The sequence below is a fragment of the Lepisma saccharinum genome, chromosome 6 (assembly GCF_977018435.1).
Source record: "Lepisma saccharinum chromosome 6, izLepSacc3.1, whole genome shotgun sequence".
Lineage (NCBI taxonomy): Eukaryota > Metazoa > Arthropoda > Insecta > Zygentoma > Lepismatidae > Lepisma > Lepisma saccharinum.
Window position 1 is genome coordinate 13,707,229 of NC_139234.1, and position 26,976 is coordinate 13,734,204.

At 38.5% G+C, this 26,976-nt stretch overlaps 1 protein-coding gene across 5 annotated transcripts in view; it reads left to right on the forward strand.

Moving 5' to 3' along the window:
- The window catches only part of LOC145988575 (uncharacterized), a 190,865-nt gene that overhangs the window by 121,433 nt on the left and 42,456 nt on the right, over positions 1-26,976 (forward strand). Inside the window, exons 1-3 of one of the 5 annotated variants that reach the window (XM_083123534.1) lie at positions 8,730-8,786; positions 12,781-12,901; positions 20,256-20,389. In XM_083123534.1, the coding sequence (XP_082979660.1) occupies positions 20,265-20,389 (125 nt within the window). In that variant the 5' untranslated portion in view covers positions 8,730-8,786; positions 12,781-12,901; positions 20,256-20,264. Of the gene's footprint in view, positions 1-8,729; positions 8,787-9,310; positions 9,398-12,780; positions 12,902-20,255; positions 20,390-26,976 lie in introns of those variants that run through there. The other 4 variants (XM_083123533.1, XM_083123532.1, XM_083123536.1 and 1 more) reach the window with 4 other exon arrangements.

The window sequence follows — 26,976 nt, forward strand, 5'->3', positions numbered from 1 at the left end:
CTGAAAGATTTGTACCAGGACGTGACCGAAACTGACGCGTTCAAAACTCAATTTCTGCGCCTCCTGAGGACGGAAAAGAGAATATCGATCCAATACAAAACCTTCGAACGTACAATCCTGCCGGATAATTTTCGTTTCCACCAGATCTTTGAGGGTGGTGGCAGCAGCAGCGATCAGCATCAGCAACAGCACAACGTGTGGTCTTGGGCCACGTACATCGATTCTCTCAACCTGGACGCGAGCAAAAAACGCTACTTTCCCAAAAAAGATTCCGCGTTCGTTCGGGAGCGTATCGAGCGCGTGAACTGGGTAAAGATCCCCTCGCCGTGGGTCGACGTCGTGCGAACGCTCTTTTCTTATTTTCACATGAAAGACGATCGCAATTTCGGAGCCAGGCGGTTATTTGGAACCGAGGCAAACAACAACAACACCGTTAAAGCGGTCGTTTCCCCGAAGTTGGGATTCAGCTTGATCCTCGACCAGATAGACCAGCAGGAGAACGAAGCGTGCTGCTTGCTCCATTTCATCCCAGGCATCCGCATCGAATTCTCCTGCTGCGACGTACCTGACTCGTGCTGCGAATTTTGCCACACGATGTGTTTCCTGCAGACGCTGAGCAACACAACCCCACGACGCTCATTTCTTCGGATTTGTAAGTTATACTCGTAGGCACCGAACCTTCCTCGTTGCAACCCACCACGAACAATTACAGAGTATGCCAAAAATGCCGCGCCTGGTTTAGATCGTCGTCCGACGTCGATGCTGCAAATTTGCAATTAATTCATCATCCTAGTGGATTAGTTTTGGATTTGCGCCAGCCCGACAAAATCGTTTTGAATCCTTTCTTGATAGAAGCCTTAACGTCCCGAGACCAACGACGAAATTAAGATGACGAGCATCGCCAGCACGACGGACACCACATCTTCGACCACGAGTCCCTCTCACAATTCGAGCACGAAGACTCTCGCAAACCTCAGTGTTGGTGCGAAAAATAAATTTCCACACTGGTCCGAGCGCACCCTTCCGCGCATACGAAAGCATTTCGGCAAGCGCGTGTACGATTTGGATTTTATCTCGACGGTGCTGCAGAACGACGATCCAGTCGATAAGGCGCCTCCGATCAAATTAACGCTGCACACTACGATCGGTGCCCAATGTAAGTTAGTTCGGTGCGCAAATAAAAAAAATAATAACTCATGAAACTCTACAGAGGCACATGGCTTTGATAGCCACGACCATTTAGAACTTGGTGTTGGGCACCACGCGCACCCCACTCTCTCTATGGCGGGATATTATATTTTTTCTATTTTTTTGAGGGCCTTAACAAAAATAATAATTTTGATTATCACACACACACACACACACACACACACACACACACACCGCAGAAGATTACACAAAAAAAAAAACATCGTAGCAGATTACGCTGAGAGCACAAGGTCGTAGTAGATTACACTGAGGGAGCTTGCAGTAAGAGGAGACAGACTTATAGGAAAATTGTCGTAAGTCATTTTCAAAAGTGTGTAGGTCAAAGGACGAGGTAGCATAAGAGCAGGAGGTAAAAAAATAGCTTAAAAAAAAAGTGATGCCAGAGCTTTTTTTTCTGTTCATTTTTCTATCATTGTAGGTTAGTTTAGTCCGTAAAACAACGTCGTAAAATAAAAAGTAGGTCAAAGGATGGGTCCAGAACGTTGGGTTCCACCTACTACTCGTCAGGCACGGAACGTGGAGAGAAAGTGAGTTTTTGAGGTTTTGATGAAATTTTGCAACACTGTGGCTCACTTCAGTGAATTGAAGTGAGTTTTTGAGGTTTTGGTGCTGTTTTCTACGCTGCGAAACATCGTCAGCGCAATAAATGAGGCGCGGAACGTGGAGAGAAAGTGAGTTTTTGAGGTTTTTTTGATCCTCACTTAAGGGCGTTGAACCGGGTTGATTGTAGTACTAGCACATAGAGGCTCTCGTGTAGTTTAGCACAAAAAAAGGATAGGTTAAGTTATATCACGTAAGATCGTGGCATTCGTACCAAGTGTGAGTGGGAAAAAAAGGGAAAAAAGGGAAATTTTACAAAAACATCGCTAAACGCTAAAACGTCGACAAAAATTGTCAAAATATGTCAAAAAGTGGTATTCGATTGATAAAAAAAGAGGCTAAAAAGACCTCGTACCAAGTGTGACTTTGAACCGGCCCAATTACACTACTTGCGCAAATATCGTAACCATGATAATGAGTAATATTCTCGAATGCATTTGCAAATTGTATCCTACGCATTTCGCACAAATGTTTTTTTAGTGAAAGAAAAATAATAATAAGAATAAAAATATCACATGACCTTTCCAGAAGAAGAGTTTGTGTCCTTAACTAAGCTGAATGCGAAATTTGTCGGATCGAGTTACAGAATAAATGAGAATTTTCATTAAGTAATACCTATGCTAATATTGTTAACATAGTGTGTGTGCATTTTGTGTTTGAAATTGAGTATGCCCATGCATGACTTAGATTCAAATAGATTCTATTTAGTTAAAATATCTTTGGGTTTTCTTTATCCAATATTCAGGTCAGGTTTATCTAAGGAAGTCTTACACCTTTCATACAATCACGCTGCGCCACTGCTAACCAGTCGTGTATGCTATGCTACATATGCAGCTTGCTTTGTAAATTTTTGTTAAAGACTTACTGAACGATCCTATGGTCAATTTGTCCCGCTCTGCCCCCCCCTCCCCCCCAACTTCGCTTATGAAAATATGCGTGATTTTTTTCAAAGCAACGCATGTTTCAAGAGGAGATGAAAGTCATTTTCCTCCAAATCATTGTGTTCCAGAAAAAAATCGATCCAGTCCGTAGGGTACGCCTCACGCTCAATCCTCCGGACACCATTACTTATGAACAATTTAAAAAAGCAATCAAATAATGCAAAATGAAGTTTCTAACCTTAGTTTCTTCTTTTTTTTAAGATTGAAAATCTACCTGCTTGAGCTTGAACCCCCCCTTTCGGCATATGTATGAAATATAGGTGTAATGGGTCTGGTCAAAGCAAACTATTGTAGGAGGCAGCAGCCCTGTTGTGTCCTCACGCTTTTGATCGGCATTTGTTCTCCCATTTAAATACATGGGGAATTTGATGCCAAACGTGCTGCTATTACATTATGCAAGTTTTAAATCATCTTAACCTCAGAAATGATGTCTGAACATGATAGTTTGTTTGGTGGTGATGCTTCATGGACAGTTCATGGCATAAGTGATCTCAAACATCTTTCTGAAAGAATTAAGTCACATGAAACTAGTACTTCTCACATTGGAAACTCGTTAAAATTGAGTTTGATTGGAAAGGTTGATTATCGAACACAAATCGATGAAGGATATAGACTGTCAATTACAAGGCACAATGAATTAGTCCGGAAAAATAAGCATATATTAAATAGAATTATAGGTTGCTTAAAATTCTGTGTTCGACATGAACTTGCTCTACGAGGACATATCGAAAGAGAACAATCTTTAAACAGAGGCATCTTCCTAGATTTAGTAAATGAGATTGCTAAGCTAGATAACAGTTTGCATGAACATTTAGAGGAATCCAAAGTAAATAAATACACATCAGCCGTGATTCAAAATGAATTGTTAGACTGTATGTACCAGGTTTACAGTGAGGCCCTCCAGGAGGATGTAAACAAAGCTATGTTTGTGTCTGTACAAGCTGATGAAACCAGCGACATTTCCAATAAGACACAATTGGTTATTGTGATTCGTTTTGTTCAGTGCTCGCAAGTAGTAGAGCATTTTCATGGTTTCGTGCAACTGACTGACAGATCTGCATCAGGATTATCCCAATGTAAATCCTTTAGTCCCCCGCCGTTCCATATGTGGAACAAAAAAAGTATGTCCCTGTCAGCCGCGGTTGCATGTATGGAACAAACAGCTTTAGATACAATTATCGAGGGTTTACCACACTTATATTTGTATATTGATGTTGAAACACTGACAGTTCGGTTCGGGAACATGTGTTTACGAAAATTCCAAATCCCCACTCCTTTCTTGGAATATGTCACGTGTTTGCCCAAACACGTGTTGGCTCTTGACAGACACAATGAATGCTTGGTATTTACGATGCTGTTTTCCTTCAAGTTTCCAACGCTGTGATTTTGTTCTGATAAGGCACACATTCTTCTTTGTGTTTATACCTGGTGATCCAGCCGAAAGTAGTGGCAGGGGGGGGGGGGGGTTGTCAAGGAGAGGGTGTATTGGAAGAGGTTTCGCGGTGTCAGCTTTCTGTCACGTCTATGTTAGAAATGCAATGAAGCTTGACGATAGCCAGAGGCGCCAGAAGCGTGAGTCATATAACAGCTCATCGATTTCCCTAACGGACAATCGTTGCACAATCGTTTCCTAATGCAAATTGGCTAAAATTCGCTACAGTTTTACCTTTTGCCTTATTATTCAAATTTTATTGCACCCACGAACATGAATCAAGTTTTATTCTGTTGCGGAAGGTCCATTCTTAAAAAAGAATCAAAAGTTCTGGGTTTCTCCCCAAAGTAGCTGGAGAAGAGGGGGCAAACTCCACATTTTCATGCTTTTTTAATTGAAATTCGGGTGATGCAGCCCCCGCCCGTAAGCCCCCCGCGGTTGGGGCATCGAAATTTTAGTTGGTTGCATGCACTGATGTTCTAGCTGCAAAACAAAAGTTATCCGAAGTAGATTGGTCCCATAGTGTCAGTTATATAACAATGTTATGAATAATATGCTAATTGGCTAAAATTCGCTAGAGTTTTACGTTTTGCCTTATTATTCAAATTGTATTGCACCCACGAACATGAATCAAGTTTTATTCTGTTGCAGAAGGTCCATTCTTTGAAAAAAAAAGCAAAAGTTCCGGTTTTCTCCCCAAAGTAGCTGGAGAAGAGGGGGCAAACTCCACATTTTTATGTTTTTTTCATTGAAATTCGGGGGATGCAGGAAAAAGTCGGAACCTGAAAAAAAAATCCCGGTCCGATCAAGATTTCGGAAAAAATTATAAATAGATCAAAAGGGACTGTATCTACTTGATATTTGCAGGCAGTGACGGAGCGTGGTAGTTTATTCCCTACATATTTTTTTGTACTAAATGTCCGAAATTTATTGAAATTAGCAGTTTTTTATTCCAGAAATGCAAAATAAATCATCACCGGAGAGGGAAATTGTGTGTATAATTAATATTTTTTTTAGTATCGGGTAATGTTGAATATTTTTCGCTCCTATAATCTCCCAATTTAGTCGGGAAATAACATTATTTTTCCCGTTTTGAACGTTAGGACTTTAAAAATACCCCGTCCTGTTCCCTTCCCAACCAAAAATGTTACGTCCCGCACCCCTTGCACTTCATTAAAGGTAGAAGAGAAATCATTAAAATCTTGATTTTCTCTCTAGTGATATGAGCAAAAATATTACTTTTCCTTTCAAAAAATGCTCGGTCATGGTCAGATAGGTTACACGTTACGTTCTTGAAGTACACACGAACTGTACTAAATTTTTGTGTAACCAGATTTTTATTTTGTGTGTGTAACCAGAGGAAATATTTTTTTTGTAACCAGAAAATTAAGTGCCGGTACTATTATTAATTTTCGTCTTTTGCAATGGAAATATTTTCAACATTGGTAGAGAAGAGGTCCTAGGTTTGAACACCATGATCAGGCAATGGTGTGTCATTGTGTTTGTCCCATCAGTAATTTTTCCAGTTTATTATTCACCTTCATCGTCATGTTTAACACAAATAGCAGAAAATTGACTTAAAATAACAATGAGCGTTTTGTGTTTCTGCGTTCAAACGGGAACGAAACCGCATCCCTCTGACTCGCCCTGACTGAAGAAAGAAGAAAAAAAGCTCCTTTTCCTGTTTTTTATATGCCCGTACATCTCACACTTTTTCACTTAAAACATAAATGTATGCATCCAAAGATTTACATGCTTTAAGCGCTCTCGCTCTGTAGGAAAAATTACTTTCTATCAGTGGCGTAGCGTTATAGTACGCCCGTACGTCCGGCGTTCCCCGATTATAAATTTCAAAAATGCGTAAATGCTGTCAATATAAAGTAAATCTTGACTAATTTCATATATGTCTGACCTTCATGACATTATAATAGCTATTTTTCGCGATCCGCTTGCAACGCTCCACTAAGAACACTCGTTCAAGCATTTTTTTCAATGCCTTTACTGGCCGGACGCCGAGCAGGTTCGGCGTACAGAACCCTATATTCCTTGCTGCCTTTCTGGAGGGAAAGCTTGGATCTCTAAAGCACGCGACCAAATGCTCTCTCGTACGCCCGCGTATGGAGCCGAGGGCTACGTGATTGGTTCACGTGACCCTTCCTGCCTTCTGAAGCAGACGATAGCGGTAGAATTTCTTCCTAGTTCTTGGCGCTCGTGGCTCTCGTGCTATGTGTTGCTACAATACGCAATATTGACTGACGTAACTTTACCAAACTGAAATATAGCACTTCTTAATGGCCACTGCATTGTATAATTTATCGCACCAACAGCGATGTGCATTAAAAACTAAAAGATCAACACAGTTTTTGTCAAATAAGTTGGTGAGGTCCTTGTGGTAGAGGTTCAGCTTGTGGCTGCTCTACCACTTAATAAAAAATAATAATAATAATAGTTTTGCGGGTTATTATTTTTTCGTTATTATGTAACTGCTTAATATTGTGACAATGGAAATGTTTAGCATTGATTTGAAAACTCTTAACATCGAATGGTCTTTGGACAAAATTATTTTAAAATGTTTATCAGCATTCTCAAGACGTAATAAACAGTGGTCTGAATTACTACTCGGCACTGTTACGTTAGTAGAGTGTACGATAGTTGGATCATCCGCCCACCACCGTGTCAGAGTGTTTTGCTCAGCGCGCCAAGGCGACAGGCCCCTGATTCGAATCCCGGCGTGAGCACGGGTGTTCTTTGTCAGTGTCCCTTCATCAATATCATCACTCATATTCATATTCGCGATTAACCAAAAGTGGTAGAAAAGCGAAGTAAAATAAACCAAATCAATCAGCAGTTGGATCATCCACAACAATGACGTCTACTGTTGTGCAGAGGCGCTTGTGATTCAGGTAGGTTTTATAATGATTTGCGTCATGCCGAAAAGTATAAAACACCAGAGTTCAAAACATTTGTTGCATAGTGAGGCATCTCATTTTCTAGCTAAAGCATGCATGGATGATGATGCTTTATTAAAAACCCAGCTGACTTCAGGGAAATAAACAATACCTGTGGCGACTAATTCCATAAGTAAATTATTAAGCAAAAAAGGGCCGATCCTTCCTTCGGAATTGGCGTTCCCACCCGAAATGCCCATGCTACGCCACTGCTTTCTATTAAATATGTAGGCTACAAATATCGCCAATGCAACGACGATTAGCAAATGGATCTCATCCTGGAATAATGCCGTATTACTTCCTATATGCTTATCCAATTGATATGCAAAGGCCTCTACTTTGCCCTGATATCTCTTATTCTCCTCGTCGTCAAGTGCTTTTATATGATCCATTTCATCCGGTATACAAAACAAGAAGAAAGGCCACAAGTACGCGCTTGAATTACCCGGCCGCCGTGAACCGGAAGTTGTTGTGCTACAGTTCCACAATCGATTGTGCCGTTCGATATGTTTTTGTTTACTCGTGGATAGCCCCTATTTTGGCTGTGTCCGAAAGCTGCAAGACCATACTTGTAGCGAGCATACTTCGAGAGCATACTCGCAGTGCGGTCTTGAAGCCTGGAAGCGGAAAGCTTTCGAACTGCACTTCGACTGCAGCGCCAACACAAGTGAGGAATGCAACAAAAGTTGCTTCGAAACTAAAATTATCAAACATCGACTGTATGTGCCACTCTTGTTTTCCGTGAACAACACACACATGACTCGGCGTGCAGTTTATATAACACAGCACGTTATTAATTATAGAAATATGAAAGAAATTTGCTCTTTCAAATTAATTTTCACACATTCCGCAACATGGTTTACGATCGCGGAAAAAGAAATTGTTTTCTCACTATAGAAGAAAGAAACCACGCATATATGAATAAAACCAATAAATAAAATTACATAGTATTTTAAAAACTTGTTTACTTACATTTCCACACAATGGAAGAACTACAACTACCAGCTGATTGACTTCAGACGTCCATTTTTTAACAAATGAATAGCAAGCACAGATCGCAAGTGTGCACCGCTCGTGTGCTGCGTCCTCTGGTCTTGTACACTCGTTTGCTTGGCGCTTTCGAACTGCACTAGGTGACGTCACTTCCGTCAAGACTGTACTTCAAGTATGTACTTTGTACCTTTTGGACACAGCCAGTATAATAATACCGTATATATCATGCGTTTACGCACTTAATGCATTTTTCTTTATAATTTTGCGAGTTTCTTCGATTCCTACCCGCCGTTGAATTACACATGCTCGCAAACAGAAAAAAAAGCAAAGCATTGTGTAAAAATTTAAAAGTTTGGCAATGAACAGCCCCATTTCAAAATCAGTGTGTGTGTAATTGTGTGTAATTTCTCAGCAGCTTTCGTGGATTCTGTGGCTGTTTCAAAAGGTACAAAGTACATACTTGAAGTACAGTCTTGACGGAAGTGACGTCACCTAGTGCAGTTCGAAAGCGCCAAGCAAACGAGTGTACAAGACCAGAGGACGCAGCACACGAGCGGTGCATACTTGCGATCTGTGCTTGCTTTTCATTTGTTAAAAAAATGGACGTCTGAAGTCAATCAACTGGTAGTTCTAGTGGTTGTAGTTCTTCCATTGTGTGGAAATGTAAGTAAACAAGTTTTTAAAATACTATGTAATTTTATTTATTGGTTTTATTCATATATGCGTGGTTTCTTTCTTCTATAGTGAGAAGGTGTTTAAAAGTGAGAAAACAATTTCTTTTCCCGCGATCGTAAACCATGTTGCGGAATGTGTGAAAATTAATTTGAAAGAGCAAATTTCTTTCATATTTCTATAATTAATAACGTGCTGTGTTATATAAACTGCACGCCGAGTCATGTGTGTGTTGTTCACGGAAAACAAGAGTGGCACATACAGTCGATGTTTGATAATTTTAGTTTCGAAGCAACTTTTGTTGCATTCCTCACTTGTGTTGGCGCTGCAGTCGAAGTGCAGTTCGAAAGCTTTCCGCTTCCAGGTTTCAAGACCGCACTGCGAGTATGCTCTCGAAGTATGCTCGCTTCAAGTATGGTCTTGCAGCTTTCGGACCCAGCCAAAGTGTATGCCTCTGGCAACGCTGTAAACATTAGGGGGATATATGATCTGTGGTAAACATGCACAGATTATTTACGATGTGTTGCACAGATTACATGTGTTGTTTACAGCGTAAACTTTTTCGGAACGTGAAGTAACATGTGGCGGGATTCGTCCGTAAGGTACTTTTTATGTATTTTTCGTCGGCGTGCGACAATAGAAAGCACTTTCTGGAACTCCAAACATTAAAATTTCAGTAACCACCAAACGTCTCTAATTCCCTAAGGTAGTACTTTACTATACCGGAGACACCTATCAATGATTTATTTCGCAATTTTTTACATTGCTAACGTACTCTTCGGCATTGCGGAACATTTCTTTAGGTGAAATAATGAATTTATAACGAAAATAATGTCTATTTCTTACATTAGGAGTACTTACTGTTGTTCCTTATTTCCCACAAACCATCCACGGGTAGCCCCAAAAACCATTGACGTTAGCCCAAAAATTCACGATAGCCCCACGAATCATCACGGGGACGAGGTATGCCTACTAGGTTAGGTTAGGCCTGTTAGGTTACGTTCCATTAGCACTCCTTTCGTTCAGTTTAGCATATACGGACATCATCATGGCGGCAGCAGCAATAGCGCATCGGAAATAGATTTTCGTAGAAAACGACATGCATTCGCATTAAAATGGATCAAATCTACATTCCCGAACATGAACAACACTACAGAAAATGATTTTCGTAAGTAATTTCTCCTGTAAATTTGAAGAAATCCGTCTCCGGTATAGTAAAGTGTTACCTTTCCATGCAAACAAAGTCAATTTTAGAAATATCGAGTATTTTTATATTGTTCGCTTTCGCTTGCGTTACGTGCGATATGGCAGAAAAATCTTGACTAGCGTTGTCGATGATCAGTGGTTTTGCAGTGTTGCAACCTTCTTCATAGAAAAATACCTACTTTGGTGTTACTGATTTTGTATTTCTTTCCAGATTCGAAAAACACACGAACCATGCACGGATAACCCCACGAACGATTGATAAATAGCCCCACGAACCATGCACGGGAAGGTTGTGTTAGGTTAGCAAACATAGTTAAATTTGTTTTTCTAAAATTAGAAAAATATTTTTTTTCGGGTTCGAAAACCCCACGAACCATGCACGGAAAGCCCCCACGAACAATGCACGGCAAGGTTAGGTTAGGCAAACATAGTTAAATTTGTTTTTCAAAATAGAAATTTTTTTCGGGTTCGAAAACCCCATGAACCTTGCATGAATAGCCCCTCAAACCATTAACAGATAGCCCCACAAACCATTCATAAATAGCCCCATGACCCATTCACGGATAGCCCCACGAACCATTCATAAATAGCCCCACGAACCATTGACGGATAGCCCCACAAACCATTCATAAATAGCCTTAGAGATACTGGGCGAAAAGGGGGGGGGGGGTTATAACCCCAATCAACCTCACATTGAGCATGCCACTGATTCTGTGCACGTCATGTTGTCGCAAGTTCGTAATCAGAAATGATGAACATTAACTCACGTTTATTTACATTCTAGAACTGTTACACAGTTACAAAACCGCATATTTGGAAACACTGACCGGTTGTTACGTCATTAAACGCACACAAAAATTTGGTTCACGTAGTAGACGGACATCAAGGGAACAGCTTTCGTACATCGGAGTGACATTAATGTCGAAAATTACCTGATTTACCTGCAAAAAAATTTAAGCGAGGGGAAAATACATTTCCAAGACCTTCCTAAAGTATGAATAACCTCATTTTGGTAAGTACTTTCTCCAGTAAAATTGAAGAAATACGTTTTGGGGAAACGAAAATTTCTTTTTTAATTTCTTTCAGCAAGACTTCAAATTAACTTTCACAATTATTATCACTATTCTGATACTTTTTCTTTCTTCAATGTGTGATGTCTGGGTATATCACGAATTCATTACAAATAATTGAAGAATTCCTTGATGAGGCACGTTTCCTTGCATAACATTGTTTTTAGATCTTTTTTTTTCACCAATGAATTGCACTTTTCCAAACTCCAAATAGTGGTATTTACTTTCAACAAGGTTGAAATTTACTGTAACAATCATTTTCACTGTTTTTTGATACTTTGTTGTTCATTTACAATCGTTAAACATTTAGAACTGTTACCCTTTATTGGGTAAGCCTAGTCTAACATTGGAAAATATTGTGGTGAGCTGGAGTGGAGAAGACAAAAAGTGGCAACATTACCACCACTCTTTTATTAAAATGTGCGGTAACTCTTTACTATAGGTGAGACGGATTTCTTCAGATTTGCAGGAGAAAGTATGCAAATCATTTTCTGTAGCATTGTTGAAGTTCGGGAATGTAGTTTTGATCCATTTTAATGCGAATGCATGTGGTTTTCTATGAAAATCTCTTTCCAACGTGCTATTGCTGCTGCCGCCATTTGCTTTCTGCACGAGAGCACAATGTTCTGTGTGTTAGATGACGTAAACCTCGTAGTCAGTGTTTCAACCCATGCCATGTTTTCGCTATAAAATGACGTGTCGAGGATGCATCGTGAAGTTGTTGCCAGGTGTGGAAAATGCCGTGGAATTTGTAATTCAACACGGAATCTTGAAAAAAGAAGTGAAGGTAAAAATTTACTATCCTTCGGACACCTCTAATTTTTTCGTTTCGTCAATTTTTGACATTCGTAGTTACGTATCTGCTTCGCGGAACATTCCTGAAGGTGTATCAACGTTGTTTTGAAGAAATTAATTGCAGTTTTTCACATTACTAGTACGTCTTTCTGATAGGCCTTTTCGCTTGCCTGAGACGAACTAACTTAACCACGCGCCAATGGTTCGTGGGGCTAGCGCCAATGGTTCGCAATTATTTCCAATTTCTAGATCCTGATATTAACATGACACTAAATTTTAACCATGTTTCCTAACCTAAAAGAACTAACCTAACCACACGCCAATGGTTCAGAATTATTTCCAATTTCTAGATCCTGATACTAACTCGACACAAAATTTTAACTATGTTTTCTAACCTAACAGAACTAACCTATCCACGTGCCAATGATTCGTGGGGCTAGCTATTCTCCTTCGGAGAATTAATTTTCAATGAACAACATGAATTTCACCTATGAAACATTCCCACATCACATAAAACACCTTCCCGATGTTCGACAATGCTACAGGAACTTATTACGGTAAGTAGTTTCTTCTGTAAAAATAAATAAATGTGTCCGAAGGATAGTAAACAAGTACCAAAGTGAAATGCAGGACGTGGAAAGTTAAAATTAAAAGAACTCTGTGTATTTTCTTTCATCGAGAATAAACGATGTCTGAATATGCTAAATTGAATGAAAAGGAGTGCTAATGGAACCTAACCTAACAGACATACCTCGTCCCCGTGATGGTTCGTGGGGCTATCGTGAATTTTTGGGCTAACGTCAATGGTTTTTGGGGCTAATGTCATTGGTTTAATAATTACTCTTTATGTCAAAAATTGAACTTTTTTCGGGAGAAAATTTCGTGAAGTGATTTCAATTTTTTTTTAAATTTAGGCAGTTTTTGGTGCACAAGGTTGCAACTCTGCATGCACACTCCCAATCGACAAAACACTGGCACAACATGCGATGAACGGGTAAACTATCGCCATATTGTGTGTGGAAATAAGGATGAACAGTAAGTACTCGTTAATGTAAGAAATAGACATTATTTTCGTTAGAAATTCATTATTTCACCTAAAGCAATGTTCCACAATGCAGACTAGTACGTTAGCAATGTAAAAAAGTGTGAAAGAAATGATTTATAGGTGTCTCACCTAGAGTAAAGTAGTTCCAAATGTGCCAGTTGTTATGTGACTAGTATGTTACCATTGTAATAGTATTTACTATTGAACTACTGTACTCTTTCACATGCATATTTGATGTGCCATGAAGTATGTACTAAAGAACCATTGATTCTCCACCGATAATGTTAATGGAAAATATCTTCTTATTGTCTGTTTGGTAACATTAGGGGAAGTGCTAAGGAGAATCATAATATTAGTGATGTGGGGTGTAAGGGGTGCTCCTTCCACGTAGTGCACCCAATAGTCAACCTCACTTCACATAGTACACCCTATACTGCAGACTAACGAGGCTCTGGCGACTGGCCCCATGGCCAGTATAATTCTATGTCATCCTGTGTTTTGTCCTCAGTGCCGACATACCCAAAGTATTTTAATTAAAAACAAAAATAATTGTTTTGTCTAAATCCAAAGTCCAAACTACCTACTCGTATGATTTCTCTTTGTGACGAAGCATTTGAATTGTCACGCAAGGCATTCATTTTGTTGCATTTGGTTATAAAAGCAGTGAAAAAGAACAAAACATGCTTTCTTAAATAAATATGACTGCCAAATCTACTCTGACAACTCTCCCAACTGATTTGGGTGATACGTGATGCAACTTTTCTGTGCACTTTCGATGAAGAGTTATTCATCTGCTGCAGGGGCCGAAACAAGTAAATATCTCATGTACGAGCTCTTTTGTGAGTGTTCATTCATCGATGTCATCTAATCATCATTCATTCTCTTTGATGCAATTAACTTATGGACTATTCAAAAACCTAGCATAACCTTGCTGTGCTAAGCTCGCAAATATGACACTTTCCATGACTAATCAGTAGGGGACGGATTTTAAGGTGCAAAATTATGGTAAGGAAAGGGAAAAAAGGTTCTGAAAATGTTCTCAAAAAGGTGCTGATAAAATGAGTTTATTCAGGTCTAATCCAGTTAGATGAACATTCTGTATTAAACACTGTAGCAGTGGTAAACATGGTATAATTTATATTGTATCATTTAATAGCTCATTCTGCTTTACAAAATGAGACTATAGGATTTTATGTGGCTGTTAAAGAAGAGTGAAAATCGTATATTTTTCTGTCCCAGTTTTTTTTAACAAAGCATGAAAGAAAAGGAAGGAAGAAGATGCTGAAGCATGAAAGAAGGGTAAAAGGGGATACATGTACTAATCTTACAGAAAGGTGCAACAAAGTGTGTTCATTTTACTTGATTTGATGTCCTAAAATACATCTCAAACAATCTGCATAAAAACAGCTATATTTTTGGAGAGGTGCTGCACTATAAAATCCATTACCTATGGATCAGCAATGCAGCGAGCATTCCAGTCTTGAGTCAAACCTAAAGTCAAAGACATAATTTCAGAAAGATTTGTTTACCAATTAACTTGCTGCTTATAGGGTCATTCCATGTCAAATCAGCATGGACCTCATTCTTACATTTTTTGATTCAATTGAATTTTGGTATACTGGAAGAACCACGTGAGGTAGGAAAATATGCAACTTTGCAAATCCATATCTTTTGTATTTCCGAAATTACAGTGTTGCAAACTGTGCAATGTTGACCATATTTTCCAACATCTTGTTAACTTTAAATTACAATATTTCGGCAACCAGAGCACCTATAGAAGTGATTCATACAGCATTGGAAATGTCTTGAAAGGCTCTTTCACACAAGATCTAGAATGCGTATTGCCAGGTTAAAAAAAATAATTTCAGGGGATATAAAGAAAATTTTGGTATCCATTTTTTCAAAAACTGGTCTTTTAATTTATTTTAAAATATTACATGTCATACCTATACTATTACTCAATAAGTATACAAAATTTAAAAATGGGACGCCAATGGGATCCGGAGTTATGTTAGATTTATGTTAAAATGGATGATAACAGATTTTTATAGTCAAATTCCTAATATTCAAAATTAATAATCTAACGTAAATCAAATACAATATTGTTTGAATAAATGTACATGAATCTGATGTTTAAATTCCTGTTTATTGTAAAATTCAGGGTGACTCAAAAGTCCAGTTCCATAGCCAACTCCGTTATTAGTGCACATAATGAAAAAGGAAAGGAGAGTTTGTGGAAGTAGGTGAGTTTCAATCTAAAGTGCTTGAAATTTCAACGTAGCATGCACCATTCAGGATGTACAGTGGTACGACCCTAATTGGTAACCAAACATGCTACGAGGGTTGCTGGAAAAGTTTCTGCATACTACCACCAACAGTGGCACTAGTGTTCTGCTATTATAAAAATCGGAAGAATAGAACTTTTATGTTTAAATTATGTTTGGTTGTTTGTTTAAGCCTATTAATTTATTTTGCACAGCAGTTTGAATTACGTAGTAATTTCGTGTGAGAAATGGAAATTTCTCGTGAACACTTTTGGGTAATGATTTTTTATGATTTGAAATGTAGTTTAACACTGAAACAATGCATCGAGCGACTTCATTTGGCTTTTGGGGATGAAGCACAATCCAATAGAACTGTGTACAATTGGTTTTCCGAATTGCAGAGTGGTCTCACATTTCTCAGTGATGAATTTCGTGAAGCTCGTCCATCCACATCTGTTGTTGCTGGTAATGTTGATGCTGTGCATGAAATGATTGAGAGAGATCGGAATGCAACATACAGTGAGATTCAGGCATCCTTGAACATTGACATGAAAGCAATACATACCATTTTGCATGGTCATCTGAACATACAGAAACTTTCAACCCGTTGGAACCCATACAACATAACTGAAGCTCAAAAACAGGCTCGTGTTAATTGGTGTAAAGAAATGCTAAAAAAATTCAACCGAGGCAAGTCAAATTTGGTGTACTACATCATTACAGGGGACGAAATTCATACGAACCCGAAACTAAGCAGCAATCTACTGTTTGGTTGTTCAAAGTGAGCTGAAACCAACAAAATTTGTTTGTTCAAGGAGTACTGCCAAGCAAATGATTGCTTGTTTCTTCGGCTATACCAAACATGTGGCAACAATAGCTTTAGAAGATCGAAGGACTGTAAATGCTGAGGGGTATACAACAATTTGTTTGCCAGAGGTCATCAATGAATTGCGTAAAACAAACCTAAATTGTCGCACTATTATTCACCATGATAATGCCAGTTCCCACTCAGCACACCAAACTGTTGATTTTTGTCCCGTAAAAATGTGTACCTCTTCACTTGTTGATTTCACATGGAATGCCCCTATAGCTGAATACATCTTCCAACAGATATAAAGGGACTATAAACACAAGACCCTTCGACTGGAAACTTTCATGTACCTTCCCCTCAATCCCTGCAGCTCTGACCATGGTGAAGTCTGCTCCACCCCTCCCCTACTGTGGAGCACGATGCACACATAATTTCTGCAGTGCCTTAATTTTGAAACAACAGAGTTGAGGAATAGTAGCAAAGGGATAATGAGTTGGGAGAGTTGAGCCACAAATGCATCCATTGTGGTAGCATCCCAACAGGTAGATACAGCTAGTAGATACAGCTAGTTTTATTGTACTGTCTCTTATTAGATTGAATTTGTTTCCAATACCTCAGAATTTGTTAGGTTATTAGAGAGTATATTTTCATCATCATTGTTTTTTTGTAACTATCAGTGACGTGCGGTGACACCTGGGGTAGCAATCAGTGGCTTGCTGAAAGGGGGGGGGGTTGGTGTGGTCCTACCACTCCCCCCTTTAGGGCCCAGTATTCCCTAAAATAAAAAAAAGAATGTCAATAACAGGAAAAGATTGCAATTGATGAATGAGTACTAAAATAAAGTATACGAAACCCCTACCCCAATTCGGAAATAAAAAACAATTTGATTTGACTACTAAGCCAAAGATCCTGGGTTCAATCTCGGCTTGGCCATGTGTGGTGGAAAAGCGAAGTAAAATAAGCCAAATCAAGCAATCAATCAGTGATTTGATTTAATTTTTCTTACTTAGTGTCACTTTTTTTGTCACATTTGGTTAATTGCGAAGATGATGCAATGAAATTAATGAAGGGACAAACACAAAGAACACCCATGCCCAGGTCAAGGTTCGAACCCAGAACTCCTTGTGTTGTAGCACTCTGTGATAACCACTCCCCCACGGTTGGTTGATTTGGTGTTTTAAGTACACTTTATGCACAGAAACAAAACCGTAACAGAACACACTTTTTTGTAGTTTCTTCAATAATATTCATTTGGCTTTTTGAGTTCTGAGATATATTTTTCATTCCAAATTATTTTATTATTCACTGCAGAGTACAACACATAAAAAAAGGTAAAGTGCTCCCCTGTGCATAGCACCACGCCATGAAGGCGTATAGGGGGTGTGGGGGTAACGCGTACAACACATAGGAACAAGAATGTACACTCATCACGGGTTTGAATCCTGGCCTGGATTGTTCATTTGAGGTCCCTTCATCAATTTCATCATATCATAACTCATCCTCATTTTCGCAGTAACCAAATGTGGCAGAAAAGCGAAGAAAAATAAACCAAACCAACAACAATATCAAGGTGTGTTCTCTTGCCCAAATAAATATATCCGTATTTATGACTGTTAGCAGCCAAGAGATTAGTATATTTAAATAAAACACTACTAAAACGAGAGTGAGAGGGAGAGCCTGAACACATATTTGTAATTTAATCATTATATATTCCATGTTTAAAAAAAAAAAGAAGAAAAGAAAGAGAGCATAACATTATTGTCTGCACATTGAAAATAATTATAGATGTGAGATTCATTCAGAGGCGTGGCGTGCATGTAGCCGGTGTTACCGCAGGTAACAGCAAAATGTAAAGAATTAAAAAGTTGTTTCAATAAAATGACAACTTTGTTAAATACGTTAATGAACTCCGTTGCCGTCGAGTAGATATTGCCTAGGACATTTTTTCTGCAGCCGACAGAAGCCAAGAGGGAGGCCGTTCCGCTACCCTCAAGAGGCAACAAGGCAGAAGAGGGCGCCAATGCAAGGAAAGAGGGGGGAATGACTTTATGGGGTTATTCATATACCTGTTAAGGGGCCCTGTTGCCGTTCAGACCCACCGGGGCAGCCAGTGTTGTCACATCGGATTGGCAGAAAAGAGCTAAATCCCGCCTAAATAGGAATACAATTTCTGTGAAGCAACTAGAGGTAGACTGCAAAGCCAAGGCTGGATTAAACTACAACTGAGACCAGTTAGGTAATAGACGAAAATATACTTCCTTGGTGTGATTTGTGATTTGGACAAACCTTGCTCCAAAATACTAAGTTGGCAACAGTAGTACGTACAGCTGGGTTTCCCTTCCACGAAGGAAGGGAATTCTGTCGTCTGCTCAGTGTTCACCACACAATCGTCAAACTGACCCTAAAAAAGTGTGGGTCTTCTTCTTCCCCTTCGCACCTCATTGCAAAGAAACAGAGACAGATGAAGAATTGACAAGGGCCTATCACTATTCATTGGATTTTCGTGGTAACTGTCTCATGAGTGGTAGTTCTTTCCAGTGGCGAAGCGTGCTGTCTCGGGAAGGGTAGGCACAAGGACGGAGCAGGGTTTGGGAGGGAGGGGAAGATGTGATTCTTTTTAACAGTAGTATGTTAAAATATAGCCCCTAGAAAATAAAAGATAACATATTGCCTGAATCTCGTCTACTTAAGTCGGGATAGAGATTGTAAAGGATAATGTAGTGATTAACGCTCTCGCCTTATAATCAAGAAGTAGAAGGTTCGATTCCTCCTGGAGGCATTGGTTCAGATTCTACTTTAATCTAGTCTGGATTAGATATCTGAGAATAAAGGCACTTCTGTCTCGAAGGTCAGATAAAAATGACAATGAGACTCGATGTTCTGACCACGCGTCAGCCAATGAAAAAGCCGTTCTGTCAGGCCCTAGCCATCTTACATTTGTTAGATTAAAGCTGCTCGTAAAAATTATTTGCTACTTCAATAACAGTATTGTAAATGTTTCTCGCATTACAGAAATGGTTGGTTCACTTGAACGTCACTTAGCGTTTATTTCTTTTTAATGCTGGCCTCCGCGGAGGATTGGTTATAATGATACGTTTGCATTGTACGTACTTTGCCCCATTAAAGTAGCGCATTTTCAGTTATGTCACTAATCATGAAAGGAAATTTCGTCTCAATATCCCTTTCCTCAAAGAAATAAAATACTTTCCCTATCTGAATCGAGATTGGTGTGGGGCACATCCAGCAGATAACACTTCGCGAAAAGCGGTTCCTCAAAAGAGCTGAAAGCACCAAACTGAACACTGGTAACCAACTTGCATGCTTTATTTGCAGTTAGAATTCTAATAATGCCTACTTTGATAGGTTAGGAGGCCAGGCTTAGAGGTGTTAGCAACACATTTTCGCTACATGTTAGCAGCTGGGTGTGCTCCGCTCCCGGTACAGCTCCGAATCTTCCATGGAAACACTGCTTCAACAAGCTCTGTACGTCCACTGCCTGCTTCGTCACGCGCTCGTACACGATCGGCACTCTTCGGAAGTCAAGGAGAAAGGGTGAGAGAGAGAAAAGAGGCCGGCCTCTCAGGTTACATTACAGGCGAACGTACCCCTGAAATTATGATTTCCCGCACGAATCACATAGGTTGTTATGGGACCAGCTGAGGCACTCTCAGGCGGGCCTCGCTGAATGCTCAGATACGGTTCCAGGCAGGGTTGCAAACTTGCGGTAATTATCGGAAGACCAAGAATTTCAGTTTTCTTTTATTAAGCGTCGTTTAATGAAATTTATAAGTAATAAAATAATCCGTTATAGACAAATATATTACGGTAGGCCCGGCCTCCGGGCCTCATAGGACGCTTCGCCACTGGTTCTTTCTAGGAGTGTTTGTGGCTAAATCACTGTGCTGATTGCAAAACAAGAACGAAATGAACAAATATCTAGCTCGAAGAAATTATGTTTTCTTTACCGAAAGGGGGGGGGGGGGTGTAAAACGTCTAGCAGGCATAAATGTCGTACTGATAGCCGGTAACACTTTTTAAAAAGTCACGCCACGCCACTACTGGATTCATTGATACATCTCTGCTAGACTAGCTACTGCTCAGTGCATGTCACTCGTAACTATGGACCTCCATTTGAACTAGCAACATATATATATATATATATATATATATATATATATATATATATTAGTATTGTGCTGGTTCTGTTACATTTAGTTCTGTGTACTTACATCATGTCCATATGACCAGTTTCTGCTTTTTTATTTTCAGTTTGCTAAAATGAATCATGAAGGAAAAGAGATGCCAAATATTGAAATCGTAGAAAAATTTGAAGCTTTGTCAAATGAAATGTTCACCGAAATATCAAAGAGTACTTCTTGTGTCATGGCAGCTGATTCAGATTGGTAAGTTAGTGCATTAAGACTTCACATATTTTGCTACATAATGTTTTTAATTTGCTTTCAGATAAACATTTTTGTACACTTCTGTTCACAAAAAGTGGCACACTAATTTGAGTCCAGCTTTGTGGGCGGAAGTACAGCTGAAGTAAGTGTTCGGAAAGCAGCAGTGTTGCTTACTATCAATCAATTTAACCATATACAGGGAATTTTGTGTGTCTCAAACTCAAAGGAAAGTGCTTACGGAGAGATTGCAGCATATATATTAATTTAATGGAATTTCTACGTCTGCAATCAAAGTAATGTAAATGTGAAATATTCCTGAAATTTATTTTAAAAAGAAACTCGTTTTTGACGTTCGTGATGAAGTAGTTATCACAATTCATTAGAATACGAGAGCCCCCAGGTTCGAATTTAGCCAGAGCATGGGTGTTCTTTTTGAGTCTCCCTTTATCATCGTGAGTAGCTGAAAATGGAAGAAAAGCAACACTAAATAACGAAAAGGAAAAAAAATGCAAAAAGAATAAGTGAGACAGAAATAGTGCTGTTGCAATTCCTGAAAGTGATGCAAAAAAAATCTTTCGGAAATAGTGTTATTCTAGTCCAGGAGAAGGCTTGAAGAATAAATAAAGCTCCTTCCCCATACACTTTGGCAAACAGAATCACAAAGTTGGGACTGAATAAGCGATGGGAAAAATAATAGAAATCCTAAAGGAAGAAGAGTTTTTATCACAGCCGAGGGGGCACGGGCATATCAGTCATCCAAGCTATTAAAAATAAGTCATTGGTTGTCCTCTCATTTCACTTTAACAGTAAATGGAATTTTAGTAAAATAAAAATTGTCGGGCTTAACTTTGTATACAAGTGCACGTTGGTTTCGTAATGGAGCACAATAATAGAATTGTGATTCTCCTAAAATTCTTACCGAATGAATGAATGCCTCCGTAGATTCCAGAATAATTACTCTTCATATTGAAATAAATAGTTTAAAATAATATAAATTATGTGTCGTTGGTTAACGAGATTCGTCGTCACATAACAGAATCCGCTACATATTTGGGAACTAGAGAACGGTAATCATTTAGTTTTGGAATTGCTAATCTTCCACAAAAGCACGACTTGCCAACGTCTTCATTAATTTTCATGCACAGCTTCACTTGTATTTTTTCAGCAATGTGTACAGTATATGAACCCTATCTGATGAAGCATATTGCTTTCAAATTAATGTAATTAGAGAGAAGCTACATCAAAAGTTTCAAGCTGGGCAGGAAAAGATTCAAACTTATGGATAACTTGCTCAAATAGCTTTATTTCTTCACCGTGGCTTGTGGCCATGTTGGTTAAAGGCCAGCTTTGTAAGCTAAAATACTAGGTTCGAATCCCCGTGTCTCCAAAATATTTTTTCTTACCAAATGGGTGCTACATAATGTATTTTATTCTCGTCACACCAATTGCAGCCTGAAACTTTGTTATTGTTTGCGTGCAAATAAGAAAATATGTATTGAAATTATTACTCATTCAAAGAATGACTGTTACTCGAGACTACTTGAAATTGAGATTTTTTAGTTGCTGCTAAGCTTCCATATTTACAACGAATGCTAAAATTGAAAATTGTTGTGTGATAAAACACACAGTTAATATTCTCAAGACGAAAACCACTGAAATTAAATGAGTAAGTTGTGAGGAATATCAGCAGATGTATTTCAAGATGTTCCGTCATTCACGTTTCACTCTCCTTGTTTTATACATAGATAAATATTTACAAGTAACCCACTCGATGAATGCTCGCACCTTAAGAGTAATTTTCAGATGGGAAAGAAGAAAAGCCTGGTCCAAATTGTAAAGTCAAGACGTGCGCAGATTGTAGATGTTATTGTCAGAATCAAACAGAATTGATCAGTAACTACAATTATTTACCTAAACATCACTCATATGCAGTGCTCGAAAAATCTTCTTCAAAGCTAGGTGGCAGTTCTGAAAATCAGGTGCCAGGAAATCACCTACTAGCAATTGTACATACTATAAGATACTGAGCCTGCCCCTGTGGCAGAGTGGTTAGCACATCACTCTACAACGCCAAGGGTCCCGCGTTCGAATCCTGGCCTGGGCATGAATATTTGTGAGTGTTCATTCATCAATTTCATCATATCATCAGTCATCACCATTTTCACAAATTAGCCAAAATTGGCACAAAAAGTGAAGTAAAATGAAGTAAGTCAATCAATGTATAAGAAGCTGAGCATCACCGTATTCAAAACATCGCTAAATCATGTGAGAAAGAGGGAAGGGGGGGGGGGGGTTGGGAATAAAGAGTAAAAATTTGTTACTTATTCTATGGAATGTTCAGAACGTTGATAAAAAATAATTTGTGAACTTACGCTGTACTGCAATTTGAACTTAGAATCTTCAAAATTTTGTTAATGCAACTTTAAAAAACTGCAATATTACAGCAAAAGATCACAGTCGCCAGGTTGAAATTTTTAGTCGCCGTGGCGACCTGACGACCAGGATTTTTCTATCCCTGCTCATATGGCACTTAGAATAGAGCTGTAAAATATGTCTTTTGGATGATTAGCTGTTTGAGTTATTTCATAGTGCACGAGTAAGTATTTGGGTCAACCCTCTCTTCTAGATCTGTAATTTTGTAAACATCAAGGAATATAATTTGATCCAGTTGCAGGAGTTAATACTAAGAATTAAAATAAACTACTTTTAACTAAAATTATCGACCAAAATTGCTTTCTAGTAGTGTTTGTATAAAAAGAAAGCACTATATTTGGTGACTATATAATTCATAAACATGATGGAAAGTTTTCCTGTCTCTTTTTTTATCTAGGAATGTGGATTATTTGATTTTTATGTTGTTGGAAAATCATTAATTTATTTTATTTTTGTTTGGACAGTTAATTTTTTAGTTCACCAGCTTAATTCTGAGATAAGTTAGAAATTGATAAATTTCGTGACATAAGAGAGACTTTCGTATGTTGTGTTGTAAATTAGTCCCCTTGTAATAGTGTGGCTCTGGATTGCATAGCAGAATGCAGGCACATAGTGGTGCAGATCTCACTTGCAACTGTAAGTCCTGTCCCGAGTATAATTAAAGTGAGAGTGACGTATCCACAGACTTTTGACATGTTTTGAAAAAATTCCTTTGCCACGTGCCCCTGTGAAAATCAAGAGATAATTGAAATAAATGTATAATTTTTCCTTCTCCACGTAACCTCTAAATGTGCAGAAATATAGATTTCCCGTTAGCACCATATGTTTTTACATCTGAATGTTTCCTATTGAATTGAACTTACATATTATACATCGATGGCCAAAATAAATCGAAATATCAAAATCTACTTTCGAATCTTGATACACTTCACTGTTTACCGCGTAAATAAAGAGAGGAAAAAGCGTCTGGTCCTGACAGGGTTCGAACTCGCGACCTTTGCAGTTTGTTAATTTATACCAAAGCAAAATGAATTGTTTCTGCTTCTCGGTCACAGAGAAGAAGCAGCTGGATTCACATGACTACATCACTGGCGCTTACCTTACTCGAACATGGTGAATACTTGACCTTGGCAGTCTAAAGCAGCTCCCGTGAAAGCCAACAGACAAGAGGAAGCTTTTATTCAGATAGTTCGTACAAAGAAACAAACTTTCCATGGAATGTAACGTCGAATTTACTTAAAACCAATTCATACGATAAGTTACCCCAGTCGTTACCCTCGTAGTATAATGTGAATGGAAACAACATATTTGTCCCTGTCATCTCTCTATACTGCAATGGTTGTATTGCTATTAATATTAGGTTGCATTCCGCATTCAGCTGTTTCACTCAAATTGCACCTCAAAATAATAAGTATAATATAAGCTAACGGTTACGCGTCTGACTACCATGCTCAAGGCCGGTTCAAATCTGGGAACTTTTCTAACGTTGGAAGCGGCCCCGGCACCCACCCAGCATCGAATAACATGAAACCCTGGAGGGTAAAGGCGGTCAGGGGCGTGATGTTGATCACATCACCCCCACTCATAACCGGATCAAGAAAGTGTGGGGCGTTACCCCCACACCCCCTATATGCCTTCATGGTGTGGTGCTAAGCACAGGGGAGCACTTTACTTTTATAAGAAGAATCATTCAAACAGCTAATTATCCAAAATACATATTTTACAGCTCTATTCTAAGTGCCCTATGTGTGATGTTTAGGTAAATAATTGTAGTTATTGATAATTCTGTTTGTTTCTGACAATAACATCTACAATCTGCGCATGTCTTGACTTTACAATTTGGACCAGGCTCTTTTCTTTCCCATCTGAAAATTACTCTTAAGATGTGAGCATTCATCGAGTGGGTTACTTGTAAATATTTATCTATGTATAAAACAAGGAGAGTGAAACATGAATGACGGAACATCTTAAAATACATCTGCTGATGTTCCTCACAACTTACTCATTTAATTTCATTGTTTTTCTTCTTGAGAATATTAACTGTGTGTTTTATCATACAACAATTTTCAATTTTAGCATTTGTCGTAAATATCGAGGCTTAGCAGCAACTAAAAAAAAAATCTCAATTTCAAGTAGTTTCGAGTAACAGTCATGTTTTCTGAACGAGTAATAGTTTCAATACGAATTTTCTTATTGGCACGCAAACAATAACAAAGTTTCAGGCTACAATTGGTGTGACGAGAATAAAATACATTATGTAGCACCCATTTGGTAAGAAAAAAATATTTTGGAGACACGGGGATTCGAACCTAGTATTTCAGCTTACAAAGCTGGCCTTTAACTGACATGGCCACAAGCCATGGTGAAGAAACAAAGCTATTTGAGTAATTTATCCATAAGATTGCATCTTTTCCTGTTCAGCTCAAAACTTTTGATGTCGCTTCTCTCTAACTACATTAATTTGAAAGCAATATGCTTCATCAGATTGGGTTCATATACTGTACACATTGCTGACAAAATACAAGTGAAGCTTGTGCATGTAAATTAATGAAGACGTTGGGAAGTCAAGCTTTTGTGGAAGAATAGTGTTTCCATCCTTAAATGATTACCATTTTCTAGTTCCAGTCAATATAGCGGATTCTGCTATGTGACGACGAATCTCGTTAACCAACGACACATAATTTATATTATTTTAAAATATTTATTTCAATATGAAGAGTAATTATTCTGGAATCTACGGAGGCATTCATTCATTCGGTAAGAATTTTATGAGAATCTCAATTCTATTATTGTGCTCCATTACGAAACCAACGTGCACTTGTAAACAAAGTAAAGCCCGACAATTTTTATTTTACTAAAATTCCATTTACTGTTAAAGTGAAATGAGAGGACAACCACTGACTTATTTTTAATAGCCTGGATGACTGGTGTGTGTGGTGGGGAGGAAAATGTACCTCCTCTCATGTGCCCCCTTGGAATGTGACATAAAATCTTCTTGTGTTTGCCAAAGTGTGTGGGGAAGGAGTTTATTTATTCCTCAAGACTTTTCCTGGACTAGGATAACACTATTTCCGAAAGATTTTTTTGGATCATTTTTCAGGAAATGCAACAGCACTATTTCAGTCTCGCTTATTCTTGATGTGTCCTTTCCTTTTTGTTATTTAGTGTTGCTTTTCTTCCATTTTCAGCTACTTGCAATGATGAAGAGAGCAGGGAGTCGTAACGTACCCAATTTGCGTTACACGGTACGTTCCATTTTGTAGGAGGAAGAGTATGGTTCAGCTGCTGGTACCCATGTAATGTAACGAAATGCAATGTGTTATAGACTGACATTACAGAGAATTTAACAAAATGTATTATGGTAGATATTAACATTATAGCGGAACGAAACGAAATGAGCACATTGGAAAATAACGTAATATGCAATATGGTATATACTACCGTTACAAGGAGCGTAGTAACGAAATGCAATATGGTATATACTAGCGTTACAAAAACGTAACAAAATGCGACATGGTAGTAAATAACGGTACATAGGAACGTAATGAATGCAATCCTCCGTAACGGAATGAAGTGAAAGGCAATATGGTTAATTAACGTTACATAGGAATGTAACAAAATGTAAACCACTGTAACAGAAAGGAACAAAATGCAGTTGGGTACAAACCATCTGCATAAGGAACGTAAATAAATTCAGTATGGTAGATGTTAACGTTTCAAGGAAAGAACAATTCACGAATGTTAGCTAGTAACGTTATAGGCGCGTTTCAAATATAATCTATTAAACATCAAGGAAGAAAAAGGAATAGCCCAAATCTCTTACCTTTCTTTTGAACAATGTGAAAAATAACTCAGTATATCGTATGGGATTAATGTGAAATAGCCATTAAAAATATGGTTGTTTGTAAAAAAATGAATTTCAACCAGGGTTGTTAAAGGGTCAGGAATTTTAAATCAATTCAATTCTGGTTCAGCAGGGAATATTAGCAAGCATAAATGGATCTGGACCGTAAAGAACCTTTTTATGTTTAAAATATTTCAATTCGTTCCAGGAACCTTTTCTCCGGATCAATTGAAATACGGCACAGGGACCTTCTTTCCGGATCAATTTAAAGACTGTCTAAGTTCCATGTTGGAATGAAAGAATACGCAAC